Below are 16,268 nucleotides of genomic sequence, written 5' to 3'. Positions count from 1 at the left end.
ATAGTATCCTGTAGTTGAGGCTACTATCGGACCAGCCTAAAGCTGAACTAGTAAAGCTTAACATTCTCGATCATTCAGAATTAATACGAGTATGCAGCCACTTTAGAATCGGACATTTGCCGCTCGTTTATGCACCACTGGTGCAGAACCTGAGAGGCAGACCTATAATGTGATATGAGTGTTCCTGATTTGACTCTCTTGTAAAATTACTGAACTTATGGTGCATTATATCATAACCCGCAGGTGAATTGCCAAGTGTGATAGATTGGAATATTGTTTTGCATATGTACCTAGTGCGCTCTCTTGACGTACATCCTAACTTCAAATAAGCATGTGCACAATAATTTGCGGTCTTTACATGTGTTCTCTAATGTGTTCCAGTTTTTCGTGAACAAGGGAAAGTAAGAAAAGAAATCAGTCGAGCCACTAAATAAGCCAGAACACGAGAATAGGACATCATCTATGAATATTTGTTTTTAAATCTTATTTGTATGTGTGTGTGCGTGTGTGAATTGCCTGACACAGTTAAAAGGAAAATCACTTCATGTAGTTGAACTAGGTAGGATAAAACCATGATGATAACAGGTTCAGAACCATGGCATTTATGTTGATCAAATATTTATCCATTAAATAACATAAATAAATGTTGGTCATGGAGTCACACGCTCGACAAACGGGTCAAGTTGTGGCTTAAGGAGAGCAAGCAGCAATGATAGAACCAGATACCTTCCACCATATAAATCTGAAACCTAGTACTATATCGTCTAATTATATATCACAACTACCAAATGCAGCAGCACTACAACCGTGGCGTGGTTCCAAGAATCTCAAAAGATTCAGGAAGAGATTGCTCGGCACAGTGCGGCAAATGATATGAAAAACTCCTGCATCAAAATATTCCCCATTTATAAGACCAGAATCTCATTTAGTCGTATCACTACAATAGCAGCTAAAACTATAAAGTGAAGTATTGCAGAAAACAAAGTAAATGCAAATGCCGAATTTTCGCGCTTAACACAGCGCCCATTGCCATTGCCGAGCTGATTATCTCGCTGGATGACGACCGGAAGTTGTGCATTGATACAAGATGTTTTAACAATCCACCAATTCCGTCGGCTGCACTCGTGTCGTGGCCTGTCGCGGAAAACAGCCATTTCGTGACGTACTTTTTTGCCGAAATTCGTCCAACTGGAAGCGGTTCTTGAAGTGACTGGGCGCTCCATCTCACATGAATATGACATTTTCATCCAGCCATTCTTCAACGAGGCCTATAGCGCCGCAAAAGCGTGGGCGTGGGATGTGTCGTCGCTCACTACGGCGAAGCTGTACGCTCCCTTGCTTCTTGTGGCAACGCACGTCAATATGGGTGTCTGCTGATTCCTTCAATTGTAGCCCTCCACAGCTCGCGGGATGATTACAGTCCACTTCTCCGCGAAATCAAACAGGAGGACGACCGAGCGCTTAGCTAAGTGCAATTTCGCATCATCGCGGCTCTCTGAACTCCACGAATGTGCTCGTGGTGTATGTACCGCAAGATGATGTTGATCACTTCCCTCAGGAAAGCGTGAGCGCTAAGGTGCTTCTTCACGAGGTCCATTCTTTCCCACGTCGTCAGCGTTACCTCATCCTCCTCGTCTGTCGAAAGATTGCACAGCGTCAGTTCATTCTTTCCGCCCCTGTTCGCATTTACGGAGGAGGCATCTTGTGGATGGTGAGGTGCAGGGAAAAGTTCTTTCACGGAATATTTAGTGAAGCGCTTGCCGGATATGTCGTTGATTGCTGTGAAACACAGTGTGAACTTTGCGCAGTAACAAGACAGGCAATCTTCTCTGTATGAGCTGTACTTGACCCACTTATGACGCAGTGAATAGAACTTTGAAGGTGTGACAGTCGCGTTCGGATGAGCGTCATGGAAGGCCTTGTACGAGGGTGGTTCCATAAGTTTCCGGCCCGATCAACTTTTAATAGTCATAGAGACGAAACAAGTGTATCACTTTTCGACATAGTCACCCTTAACTTCGATGCACTTTTGACACATTTCAACCAGCATTGTTATACCCTTGAAAAAATAGTCCCAAGTTTTGTCCGCAAAATGCTGGAAAACTGCCTCTTGCACCTCACTGTCGTTTTGAAATCTCCGTCCTCTGAGATCCATCTTCAAGTTTGAGACCAGGAAGTAGTCACTCGGTGCCAAGTCTGGACTGTAGGGTGGGTGGTGGATTTCTTCGAAGCCGCACTTCTTCAGTGCAGCCTTGGCAACAGAAGCCGTGTGGACAGGGGCATTGTCCTGGAGCAACCGGACACCTCGACTCAACCTGCCGCGCCTCTTTTCCTAGATGGCGTCTCGCAGTCGGTGCAGGAATGAGGCATAATAAGTCGCATTCGCTGTGGTGTTCCTCTCTTTGAAGTAGATGAGGAGGATCCTGTGACAATCCCAAAATATTGTTGCCATGATCTTCTTCGTGGATTGTGTGACCTTGGCTTTTTTTGGGGGTGCTTCTCCTGGTGTGCGCCATTCCATCGACTCTTTTTTCGAAAGGGGATCATAGTAGAGCACGATAGTCTCATCCCCTGTGACAATTGACTTCAATATTTCTTCTTCGTTCTCTTGACAGAGCTCCAAAAACTCTTTGACACAGACGACGCGCTGTCGCTTTTGAACTGACGAGAGAAGTCGTGGCACCCATCTCGCACTGACACTTTTCATGTGAAGGCCCTCGCCGATTATGCGAAAAACGGTTGTTTTGGAAAGCCCCAGCCTTTCTGAGATTTCCTTCACCTGCAGACGCCTGTCGCTCAGCACTTCCTCCTCGACAAGAGCCAAATTTTCTTGTGTCACCACTTCCACTGGATGGCCATCGCGTGGATCATCTTCAATGGACTCTCGCCCCAGTCGAAACTGCTTAGCCCAGTCTTTTACCGTTGTGTACGACGGAGAGGCTTCCCTGTACACGTTGTCCAGTCGCGCTTTAATTTCTTTTGGCGAAAGTCCCTCTTTTGTCAAGAATTTTATCACAGTGCGGTACTCGATTTTTTCCATTTTAACTGAAGAGTGCACCCTGGCTGTTTGAAATGCCGCTCTCCAACCGACAAAAGCATGGAGAGGGTTGAGGGTGGTGCTCAGGCCCTCCAACAGATGGCGCCATGCGTCCTTAATCGCATTTTCAAATTCGCGCGCATTTTCTACCTCGGGCCGGAAACTTATGGAACCACCCTCGTATGTTTCCTGTATTGTCCGTGTCATGTACCGTTTTACACGGTGTACCTTTTGCCCCTCCCCAATCCCAACCGACATAACATCACGTTTGTCAGGGCTCTGCACTGAACCCAAGTCGTCGTTTGTGTAGTCGCTAACCGCAAGAGCGACGTCTTCTTCTCTCAACCCGTGTCCGGCGTATGGGTCTGGTCAACGCCTGCCTCTGAACGCAATTTCCTAGCCCGGTCCATGAAATGTTTTGTCGCCTCATCATGTAAATAATATCTCTCTTCGTCAGACATGCTGGCAACAGGGTCAGTAGCCGGCATCTTTCTTGATAGGAAGCCGTCGACCGTAATGGTAGGCGAATGGGCGCTATTCACTGTGGACATAGGTCACATTATTCGGGTTGCCCTTTCGAGGATTCTCCACCATACGCAGCTGACAATTTCCTTTGTAGGCTTCCACTAAAGGCTTACACAATTTCGTCGTGTTTGCGATTCGCTTCGCTGCATCTTCACATGCGATTGCGCCTTCTGAGGAGAGATGTTTTCAAAGCTCGAAACTAAGCGTAATGTCCAGCCTTTTGACGATCCCACCCTCGTCCTTAAAGCTTGTATCTAGTGAGCTTCCTGGAGCTTAAAATGCGCTGTCTTCCGAAAGAGGTGAATTTTTCTTGATGTGTTCGCAGCAGTTGTAGCAAAGATAGTCCGACTCGCGCACTTCACAATACTGTCCGGGTGTCAAAACGTTCCTCAGCAACACGATCGTCCAACGACGATACACTGAGGACATTTTTTTCCGACGGTGCTTCCTCATGTAGTCGGCGCAGTAGGTACGGCCTGCGCTGAACTTTTCGCTCATAGGAGTGGAACAGGCGGCAGCGCAACGACGAGTGGAAACGGCCCTGAAATTTGTTTCAAAAACGAGATGGATATTGGTTATAGGCAGAGGAAGAGGAATACATCACTCTCCCAATGGCACGAAACTGCCCTTGGATTGGTATATAAAGCCGGATGGCTGGAGCATGGGAGGCGCTAACGTTTTAACTCTTCTTGCTTCCTTGTTCATTAGCAGCGGCGGATCCTGACACTCCATGGTATTCTTACCGACAGACGTCCATGTCTTTGCCTATGCCTTTATGCTAACTGAAGGAGGCCTCGTAAGGTTGCCTACAAGGAGCATATATGGTTGTCACAAAAAGAAACAGGAATGCCGACCACAGGAGTTCCCGCGGTGCCTTCATTGCCATCACACGACGGACACATCGACATAGAAACTTCGGCGCGCTTTAACTTTTCTCTCTTTCTTAACTTTCACTCTCTTAGGGAAGAACCCGAAATTTATTGTGGACTATGACATCACGGACGGGCGCATCTGCCTGCAGAATTTCAAGAAAATTCGGAGTGGGGTTTTTGAGAAAAAACGCGCTCGAAGAACGCTTTTTTCACATGTTACATGAGGAAGAAGCCTCTGTGCGTCGCAGAAACCTGGTCTGGACAGATACATTTAGTACTAAACTGTAGAGCTAAGCCTGCCCGACCTTGTTACCTGCCCGACCTACCGACCCGCACGACCTGCCGATACCTTTCTCTTTCCCCTATCATGTACAGAAGCCCAAAAATAAGCGGGAGAATGTGTAATTTCCGCCGTTTAAGCCAACTTTGTACATTTTACCTGCAAAATGTCAGAACAGCCGCCGAAACTGAACACACGGGGTAGAAGAGAAGAGAGTTGACAATGCGAGAAAAAAAAAATCCCAGCCCTAACGGCGTTCTTTGAGGAGGTATTGGATGTCAAAATCGCAACGTCGGAAAGTCCGTTGAAGCTACCAATTTCTCTACGAATTTCTGCCTCTGGAGCCACGGAGGCTAGAGAAAAAATACTTGCTGTTCTATGCTCAGGCTAAGTCAAGCTATCACACAACTTTTTTCAAGAAAAAGCGTTCCGACCACCTTGCCTCAGTTGAAATGAAATCACCATCCTGGGGTGTGTACTACTCCAGCCATCTCTTCATCTTGAAGAACATGCAGTGTTGTAAAGCAGTATCTCTGAAGAAAAATACATTTATTGTGCCTCTGATACAGAACAGAAGTTGAACATTAGAATGCACGTTATACGCTACGTACATGGAACATAATTACATGACTAGAAACAAAGTAGTTAGGATCCAAAGTGTGTAACGGCACCAAAAGCGTCTCCTAACCAATGCAACATAATTTAGTTGAACACTTGGTAATGTTCGAACGCGGTAGATATGGCGCAGCTGTTCCGTCATTTACTGGGCAGGCGCTTCCCTCCACCGTGATACAGCGGGACTAGAACATGAAATGATCTTCTGTGAATATTGAAGGTATACAGCATTTTTGTCCTAAGCGACACCGCTAAGGAGAAAGAAAGGAGAGTGAGAAAGCAGTGAGAGAGGAGAGTGATATATTACGAGCTTATATGGCGTTCCTGTCTACATGGCCTTCTCAAGTAGTATCAGTCAAGTACGCAATGCAGACCTGCTAATCTAAGGAGCAGAGTTTTTTTTTTTTTTTCGTTACTGAAAGGTTACAGTGAAGAATGAAATCAAGCATAGCACACATACACGCACCAAAATTCAAAACTTGCTTATTTGCAAACAGTTTACTTCCTCACACTGTAAAGAGTATATGCTGTAAGGATGTGTGTGCTGTCAAATACTGGTAGAGATTACAGTGTTTGGAATGTGCATATTGGTGTGCCAGTGAATCTCCGGCTTGCTCAATTGTCACTACGTTAACATATCAGCGTGTAGGAATTCGGTACACTCGCACCTACTTCTGATGGCAAAGCAGGGAGAGAAGTGCTTTTTGAAATGCATCTGGCTCAGGCATAAAGTGCAGTGCATACGCTTTAGATTTTTTTTTCTTGGCAACAAAATAGTTTCCTCATAAAGAACTGCTCTCAGGCAATTCGGGACACATCGTACATGAGGCTACAGAATACAGCTTTCCAAAAATAGGTATGTGTACATACTTTGCACCATATCTATTATAAAGGACATGATGTTATCATAAGTCAAATATTTTTGCTAATTAATCTTTTCTAATGCCAAGCAAAGAGTGCTAGGAAAATGAATGGTTTGAATCATACGTGTGGAAAAATAGATTGATCCTAGTACAGTGCTAGACAAAAGTTTATGGAACACGCTCCGGCGCATTCCTTCCTCAGAGTGACAGGCTAGCAGCTAATGGTAGCGCACGCACTTACGGTACCATTTGCTGCTAGCGTTTCATGATGAGGAAGATATGCTCCGAAGCATGTTCCGTAAACTTTTGTCCAGCACTGTGACGTGTGGTGATATAAGAAGAAAAAAATAGGGATTTATGTCACTGCATTGTACCTATACCATTTTATTCAACTCTTCCCCTTCTCTTCCTTGCGATATGCATAGTACCTTCTTCCTTTCTGGAGGTGGAGCAGCTCTTTTTCCTCATTTTTTTTTGCACTGTGCCGCGCAAACCATTCGTCAATCTGAAACTTTATAACGACAGCATTAGAACTGAACACTGACACCACTCATCATCGACGGGATACACGTGAATGAAATACTGACACAGAACGGCACTAATACCTACCCCGTTGGAACTTACCAGCGCAGGAAGCCTCCTTCACACCAACCTGCACTGTTTGTTTCTCATTCGGGTGTCAGGCCAAGCTATGCTAGCCTCTCAGGGGAAATTGTCACCTTCGTCATCTGCTGTCAGTTCCATTAAAGCCAGACTATTCTGCAATTCCATTAACATTGGTTAACATGTACACAGTGGCCTGACTAAACTAGTATTTCAACTACCGTCATTCAGATGGCCTGATAATTGTCAAAATTCCTTCAGAGAAGTTCCTTTAGAACACAAAGGTACTTCCAAGCTTTTGAAGGGAAGAAACTCTCAAACACATATTTGTGAACAAGGTACAGGCCAACTGCTACCATCTGTTAGCAGTGTCCCGAAAGTAACAGATCTTCCGTTTAAAGCAACGTATACATGTACGTAACACAGGACGCAGACTTACCTTGAGTACATAGTGGACGACACGCAGCTATATGATTTGAACTCATTGTGGCAGAGGCTGTATTCCGTGTCTGTTGAGAAGGTGGCCGAGGAATTCTAGCTCTTCAGCGCCGAATAAACAGTTGCTGGGGTTGATGATGAGGCCGTACTCTTGCAAACGTGAAAAGAGCTCTCGTAGATGGGCGCGATATTCTACAGCTGAGGAACTGGCTATGAGGATGTCATCGATGTACATGTAGCAAAAATGAAGGCCTCGCGTGACTTCATCGACAAAACGTTGGAAGGACTGCGCTGCATTGCCAAGACCAAAGGGCATGCGCTCATACTCAAAGAGCCCGAAAGGTGTTGTTATAGCGGTCTTCGCGATGCTATCCGGGTGCATGAGAATTTGGTGATAGGCCTTCACCAGGTCAATTTTTGAGAGTGTAGTGGCAGAACTAGGCTTTCCTTCCCACCGTCTAACATGATTGAAATAGATCAGTGGAACCAAATGAGACTTACCGCACGGAAGAACGCGCTGACATACTTCTTGGCTAAATTTTCGTTGCTGAAATGGGTGTGCAGGACATTGTCGAAGGCGACGTAAAGCTGAAATGTGATTTCGTCTGGGAGTTTACGTTGTGTGCCACCTGTGCGAGAATGAGAATACAATTGAGGGCCTTGTGACAAAGAAATTTAACTGCTCTATACGCCGCAGTTGGTGAGATACACATCCTAGAACACATGTATGCTACCGTGATTTCACAACTCTATAAGTGCCGGTATTAAGCTGGGCAAGTAGGCCAGCTGTTTGCACTTTGCACTTGGTTATTGTTCCTAAAGGATGTGGACAGATGAATGTGATGCATGTGTTACCAGCCCTGCTAAAAAAAAAAAGACAAGCTTTCGTCATGGCGGGACCGCTAATGATGGCGTGAGCTCTAGCGGGAGTCAGCTGTGCACCCATGCATGATGTCATGTTTTCTGCAACGAACCCATCATGGGAACTCATTGAAAAAATGCAAACGGGTAATCACTACGTGTACATTAGCGTTAGGGGAGAAATGCCGGACTCATGCGATCTACATAACATTTGCTTCTGCAGGTGGATAGCTGCACTGTCCCAAATATGTTTTCTTCGCTTTGCCTTTCTCGCGCGGCAGTGCCAGCGTGCAGAACATGCTAACAAACGTCAAAGCCATTATTTTCATTCGCAGGAATCTGGAAACCTCAAGCAAGCTTGTCGAATTTGTTGATTACAATCAATTCCTAGAGTGCTACTCTAGGGAACGACATGATTTTGGCTCAAATATCAGAGACGGGCGGAGTAGTGTATGGGCATGCCTAGTGAGACCGGTGGCGAGTACATTCCATAGGTGTCTGGTTTGAACCCTACAGCGTCTGGGCCACCGTCGTGTATTTTTCCCCGCGCGGCGCGTGTGCGGAGGGTTGTCAGCGTGCTTATCGGCGGGGAGAGGGCTGCGTGCGGGCTTACCCTCTCACATTTTTCAGCGTGGGCCGACTTCTTTCGACATTTTTGAGCCTTGGCCGACTTCGTTCGCGTATTTTTTTCCGCGCCCGGCGGGCTACGCTCGGGTGGAGCGCTGCTGTGGTGGGCGGAGCGTGGCCGGAGGGCTGCGTGCGCTTACCCGCTCACATTTTTCAGCCTGGGCCGACTTCTTTCATCATTTTTCAATCTATGCCGACTACAATCGCAATTTTTTTCAGCTACAACAGGTGTGCAGTAGGCGGTTTACATGCAAAGGATAGCCATACACAAAAGTACAAGTGAAAATATATTAAAGTCATTAGTGTCAGGAATTATGATATGACTCCGTGTGAAGGAAAAAAAAACTTAACAAAAAATCTGATGCAATAGCATTGAAGGGGTATCACAATTTTTTATTAGTGATAATCACGCACGTTTTCATTTAAGCAGAAGGAGTAGCACATTTTAATCAAAGACGATATTTTTAATCAACACGATTACAATCAAAATTAAAAGTTTTATTATAAAAAGTCTAACATTATTATACGTGAGCACCTTAGTGGAGTTTTAATTACAAAGTTCTGACAGGATGTACGTAACTTCATGCACAACAGCTAATTCCATTATGACACATTTAATCAAAGAAGATATTTTTAATCAATATGATTACAATCAAAATTACAAGTTTTATTATAAAAAGTCTCACAGTATTATATGTGAGCACCATAGTCGAGTTTTAATTACAAACTTCTAATAGATGTATGTAACTTCAAGAACAGTAGCTGGGCCGACTTCTCTAGCACCTTTTTATTATTTTTCCAGCGCGCGGTGTCTGGTGCGCAGGTGAGGGGCTGTCCGTGTGCTTACCAGCAGGCCGAAGAGCTGAGCGTACACTTATGGTTGTGCCCCCTGGGTCAACTTCTTTGGCTATTTTTCAACCTGGGCCGACTTTGCTCGCATTTTTTCATGCGGCGCGTGGGCACTTTACATGCAAGTAGGGGCATGCACACTGACAACACCGGGCCGACTTCTTTGGCGATTTTTCACACTGGGCCGACTTTGTGCGCATTTTTTTTTCAGGTGATGCGTGAGTGGTTTACATGCAAGTAGGTGGGTGACGGGGTGTCCGAGTGCCTAGCAGCGAGCCGGAGAGCAGCGAGCGCCCTTATCGTTCTGTATTTTTCTACCTGGGCCGACTTCTTTGGCGATTTTTCACCCGGGCCGACTTCGTTCGCAATTTTTTTAGGCGGCGCGTGAGTGATTTACATGTAAGTAGGGACATGCACACTCTCATCCTATCCAGGCGACGATACCGTCGCACCTGGGCCGGCTTCCATAGTCATTTTTCAGTCTGGGCCGACTTGAATCGCTAATTTTTTCCCGCTACAACAGGTGTGCAGTAGGTGGTTTACACGCAAAGAATAGTAAAGCCAAATAGTGGCAGGAATTATGTTGCAACTCTGCGTGAAGGCGGAAAACCCAGCCAAAAAAAGAACGCAGAAGGAGTGCAATACACATAAAAATATGGGAAGCTAAGTTGAATATTCCAACATGACACAATTAATCAATTTCTTATGATGTGAATAGCACACACGCAAGGAAATAACGAGAAATACGATCAACAGATAATAGAGAACCAAAACCCATCACGTAAACAAGAGGTACACACAGGATAAATAATTGAAAAAGAATCTATCAAAACGAGAAACATGACGAATTTAACACAGCACAGAGCTAACGCTGAATAGCAGACAAACACTTTGGACGGTGCATCATCCACATGTAAACAATAGACAGGAAAATAATATCGAAACAACATCAACAGCTAATAGAGAGCCAAAACAATGCACAACCCAACCCGTAAACAAGAGGTACACAAAGGATAAATAGTTGAAGAACAATCTATCAAAACGAGAAACATGCACGCACTTAACACTGAATAGCAGAGAAACACTCTAAATGGCGCATCTGCCAACGTGTTAACAACAGACACATGCAGGAAAATAACTGAAAAAGAATCTATCAAGACGAGAAACATGCTCGAAGCTAGCACTGAATAGCAGAGAAACACTTTGAACGGCACACCATGCACACGTAAACAATAGATACATGCAATGAAATAATGAGAAATACAATCAACAGCTAATAGAGAATCAAACAAATGCACCAAAGCAAACGAGAAGTACACAAAAGAAAATAATTGAAAAACAAGCTATCAAAACGATAAACATGCACGGATGAATAGCAGAGAAACGCTTTGAACGATGCATCTGCCAACATGTAAACAACACACAATAAAATAATAGCGAAACAAACTATCAAACATTACAAATTTAATAAATTGGAATGGAAATAATATATCTTTTGAACTATCATAAAATCATCCTTGCGACCTAACAATGTACAATTTTCGTCCTACTCGGGCACTATAAACATTACCTTGACAGAGATATCCAACACATGCAGTACAGACACGCTTTACACAGTACAGCCAATCTTTGCTACTTGAGCCCGGTGGGGTCACTCTCTCTCTCTATGCAGCCCAAAGCGAAGAATCCGCACATCCTTTGTCAATCTACGGGGTGGGGAAACCCTCTCTCTTTTTCACATTCTTTCCTCCAAAAGGAAATATTCTTAGGACCGGTGTACAGAGACGAAATTTTTTTATTGATCGCAAATTGACATTGGAATTATTCGATTGTCAAGAACACAATAACAATTCTATCAACAAACAATAGCACGCAAAAAGAAAAAAATGTAACAATCTAACAATAGACTATCATGTCAGTGCAAACTGGTTTTAGAGAAAAATTATCTGAGCAAATGAGAAATATTATCGCAATACTCAACCAACGGCGCAAACAATACTCAACCAAAACGAGAAACGCTGCATTTTAATGTATTTCAGATCTGACACAACTATTAATACATTATTCTCAACTCACAAAATATCAATCGAGTGAATATCTGAAGCAAAAAGAGAAAGTCAAATTTATTCAACAGACAGCTTTTTAGTCTATATATTAAAAAAATTTAAGAAAGAGTGTACAGTTTTGACTGTGAAAATTTAAACAAGAACCTTTGGTGTTGGAGTTTGCGTTTTGTTTCACTATGAGCTAAAATCTTCTAAAATTAAAGTATGCCCTTCCCATTTGCAGTGCCTCATATGCCATGACATAATGAATAGACTCATAGTTTTTTCGGTATTGCTAATGAAAAACCTCGGGTACATTCTGTGAATTGGAGCTACGTTTATGTGTACTGCTTTGGTTAAGTTTGCAAGAGGAATATTTACTTATTATAATTACATATCTTATGCGTAGTGCTCATTTTCATTGTGTAGTGGTTAAACATTTCTGATGACAATTGTGTGATTCGATTCTCCCAAAATCTTATTGGAACTGTGTGCCACATGTTATGATGATTAGAATTGTAGACTCCGCCTGCGCGTCATTTGATAATAGATTCCTTGCAATATAGTATTGTCAACTGTCCAATCGTCTGAGAAAATATATATACACTGTGCAATTTAATTCATAAAATAAGCTTTCGCAAAATATTAGTGATCCTCTTTGTAAACAAAGATTGCTGTAACATACCTCTAAATTTCAATTAGGGATTCTTCTACAGTTCTTTCCTTCGGGTGTCGGTGTTGTATAAAGTGTGGTCGTGTAAAATCTCTTTGATTGCCAGCGCTGATTCCATGCGGAGATCCTTGTACATAGTGTGAAATAAACGTCTCCTTAGCAATCTTCAATCTAATCATATGCTGTTTTCGTTGCGATTTGTAGTATACATTTATTATTTTGGTTATACACTTGTTTATTTCGATAAATTACAGTTCTATTCCAAACTCTGAAGTTTTCGTTTGTTGTCTTGATTGATGAATTCCAAAGACATCAAGTAGTTTATTCTGATTATTGGGCGCTTGAATCCAGCGTTGATTAACGCAGGTGATATGTTGTCGCCGCGTTTGTATTGCTTCAACAACTTGCACTTTGTTGCGATGAACTTGCACAGTCTCTTATTGATGTTTCCTTTCTTTGTATGAAGATTCTTGAATGGCGTACAAGAGAGTATTGATGAAAATCGTCCGGTGGTCCACCGCAATTGATATGTTTGTTGAGTTTCAATAAGTGATGATACATCAGACCTTGCATGACAATATTGAACTTCTGTTCATTTGACATCATTGACTGGTAGAATAAAATAAATGTGTAGAGGCTCTAGGGTGGAATATATCAGGTGATAAGATTTTTAAGCGATTTTCCATTTCAATCGTTAGGTGTAATTTCAACAAATCTGTAATGAATCGTGCGATATAGACTGCTTGTATATAATAATTTGATCTGATTGCTTTCTTCATTAATGCAATGCCCATTGCAATGATTACAATTACGTTTGGTCTAGTGTATTTCAATTCTTCGTTAGCAAACCTCAAAAACTCCACCATCAATCCCAGTGGTCCTTCCGATGTTGACGTGCAAATATTTTTATAACTATTGTAGATTCGGCATACAAGTTCTCGCATCTTGAATTCCATAATTTGCACCATATCTCCGAATACGACCATGTCTAGGACGTATTGAAATGCAGCGATAATTGAATCGTTTCGAGGCTCCTCCTTTTCGAAGCAGCTTTTTATCAGGTCCTCCCATGACCTATGGTAACGAGTACAAAATCCGTCCATCTCTTCAATGTATAGCAATTGTCTGTTCTGTTTTGTAGTGTGCCTCGACACTGAATTAAATCATATCGGTGCTAATTTTATTTATTAAAAATTTATTATGTTATCATGTTTAGAATGTTATTAATATCCACCTGTCGTAAGAATTATGAAAGTCAATTTAAAAAAAAGGGATGTGCGAGCAAAACGCGAGCTTTAAACGTGCTAGAACCCTCAATTCCCGGCTTGAGTTGTTGGAGTTAGTTTATGACTTTGACCACGACCATTGTGGGATTCCCCTACTCCCTGCGGGGCGTAACCTTGGCGAAAGTGCATGGGAGGTCAGCTTCCCTCTCTCACTCGTTTTTTTTTGTTAGTGGGCTCTGAATGAAAGAGATGTGTTCCTGTGATGTATCGCCCTGCTTCGTCAGAAAGTGTTTCCCTAAATTAATTACTGCTTTGAGTTTGCTTCAGATGATCGCTCGATTGATATTAATAAAAATATTCTAGTAGTCGGGAAAGTATTTTTAAGTCGTGTGCGTTGATTTTCACTGTAGCAAACTTTTACACTAATTTGCATTTCAGATGAGTGTTTGTTTGTGGCTTCTGCATGTAGAAACTACTATTGCAAAGTTATCATAAAACGATGTAATTAAATTTGATTCTCCTTTTTTGGAATGAGTATTGTTTCTGTCATTGAAGAAATTTGACTTTCTCTTTTTGCTTCAGATATTCACTCGATTGATATTTTGTGGGTTGAGAATAATGTATGCATAATAGTTGTGTCAGATCTGAAATACATTAAAATGCAGCGTTTCTCGTTTTGGTTGAGTATTGTTTCCGCCGATAATATTTCTCATTTGCTTAGATAATGTTTCTCTAAAACAAGTTTGCACTGACATAAAAGTCTATTCTTAGATTTTTTTTCTTTTTGCGTGCAAATGTTTGTTGATAGAATTCTTATTGTGTTCTTGAGAACTGAATAATTCCAACGTCTATCTGTGATCAATAAAAAATTTCGTCTCTCTACACAAGTCCTAAGAATATTTCCTTTTGGAGGAAAGAATGTGAAAAACAGAGAGGGTTTCCCCACTCCGTAGATTGACAAAGGATGTGCGCATTCTTCGCTTTGTGCTGTATAGAGGGAGAGAGTGTCCCCACCGGGCTCAAGTAGCAAAGATTGGCTGTACTGTGTAAAGCTTGTCTGTACCGCATGTGTTGGATATCTCCGTCAAGGTAATGTTTATAGTGCCCGAGTAGGACGAAAATTGTATATTGTTAGATCGCAAGGATGATTTTATGATAGCTCAAAAGATATATTATTTCCATTTCAATTTATTAAATTTGTAATGTTTGATAGTTTGTTTCGCTATTATTTTCCTGTGTGTTGTTTACATGTTGGCAGATTCATCGTTCAAAGCGTTTCTCTGCTATTCATCCGTGCATGTTTATCGTTTTGATAGATTGTTTTTCAATTATTTTCTTTAGTGTACCTCTTGTTTGCTTTGGTGCATTTGTTTTATTCTCTATTAGCTGTTGATTGTATTTCTCATTATTTCATTGCATGTATCTATTGTTTATGTGTGGACGGTGTGCCGTTCAAAGTGTTTCTCTACTATTCAGTGCTAGCTCCAAGCATGTTTCTCGTTTTGATAGATTCTTCTTCAATTATTTTCCTGCATGTGACTGTTGTTTACACGTTGGCAGATGCGCCGTTTAGACTGCTTCTCTGCTATTCAATGTTAAGTGCGTGCATGTTTCTCGTTTTGATGGATTGTTCTTCAAATATTTATCCTTTGTGCACCTCTTGTTTACATGTTGGGTTGTGCATTGTTTTGGCTCTGTATTAGCTGTTGATGTTGTTTCGATATTATTTTCCTGTCTATTGTTTACATATGGATGATGCACCGTTCAAAGTGTTTGTCTGCTATTCAGCGTTAGCTCTGTGCTGTATTAAATTCGTCATGCTTCTCGTTTTGATAGATTGTTTTTCAATTATTTATCCTGTGTGTACCTCCTGTTTACATGATGGGTTTTGGTTCTTTATTATCTGTTGATCGTATTTCTCGTTATTTCCTTGCGTGTGTGCTATTCACATCATAAGAAATTGATTAATTGTAACATGTTGGAATTTTCAACTTAGTTTTCCATATTTTTATGTGTATTGCATTCCTTCTGCATTGTTTTTTTGGCTGGGTTTTTCGCCTTCACTCAGAGTTACAACATAATTCCTGCCACTATTTGGCTTTACTATTCTTTCCATGTAAACTGCCTACTGCACACTTGTTGTAGCGGGAAAAAATTAGCGATTCACGTCGGCCCAGACTGAAAAAGGACGATGGAAGTCGGCCCAGGTGTGACAGTATCGTCGCCTGGATGGGATGAGAGTGTGCATGTCCCTACTTACATGTAAACCACTCACGTGCCGCCTGAAAAAAAATTGCGAACGAAGTCGGCCCAGGTGGGAAAATACAGAATGATAAGGGCGCGCGCTGCTCTCCGGCTATCTGGTAGGCACTCGGACACCCCTCACCCACCTACTTCCATGTAAACCACTCACGCATCACCTGAAAAAATTGCGCACGAAGTCGGCCCAGTGTGAAAAATCGCCAAAGAAGTCGGCCCGGTGTTGTCAGTGTGCATACCTCTACTTGCATGTACAGTGCCCACGCGCCGCATGAAAAAAAATGCGAGCGAAGTCGGCCCAGGCTGAAAAATAGCCAAAGAAGTCGACCCAGGGTGCACAACCATAAGTGTACGCTCAGCTCTTCGGCCCGCTGGTAAGCACACGGACAGCCCCTCACCTGCGCACCAGCTGCTGCACGCTGGAAAAAGTAATAAAAAACTGCTAGAGAAGTCGGCCCATCTATTGTTCTTGAAGTGAATACGTACATCTCTCAG

At 42.6% G+C, this 16,268-nt stretch overlaps 1 protein-coding gene across 4 annotated transcripts in view; it reads right to left on the bottom strand.

The window, feature by feature from the left end:
* The window catches only part of LOC135369886 (uncharacterized), a 127,215-nt gene that overhangs the window by 91,632 nt on the left and 19,315 nt on the right, over nt 1–16,268 (bottom strand). For all 4 annotated transcript variants that reach the window (XM_064603474.1, XM_064603466.1, XM_064603482.1 and 1 more), the window contains exon 2: nt 7,735–7,862. In XM_064603474.1, the coding sequence (XP_064459544.1) occupies nt 7,735–7,862 (128 nt within the window). The remainder of the gene's footprint in view (nt 1–7,734; nt 7,863–16,268) is intronic.

Source organism: Ornithodoros turicata, chromosome 1, assembly GCF_037126465.1.
Source record: "Ornithodoros turicata isolate Travis chromosome 1, ASM3712646v1, whole genome shotgun sequence".
NCBI classification, from domain to species: Eukaryota; Metazoa; Arthropoda; class Arachnida; order Ixodida; family Argasidae; genus Ornithodoros; species Ornithodoros turicata.
This window is presented reverse-complemented; position numbering and strand designations above follow the sequence as displayed.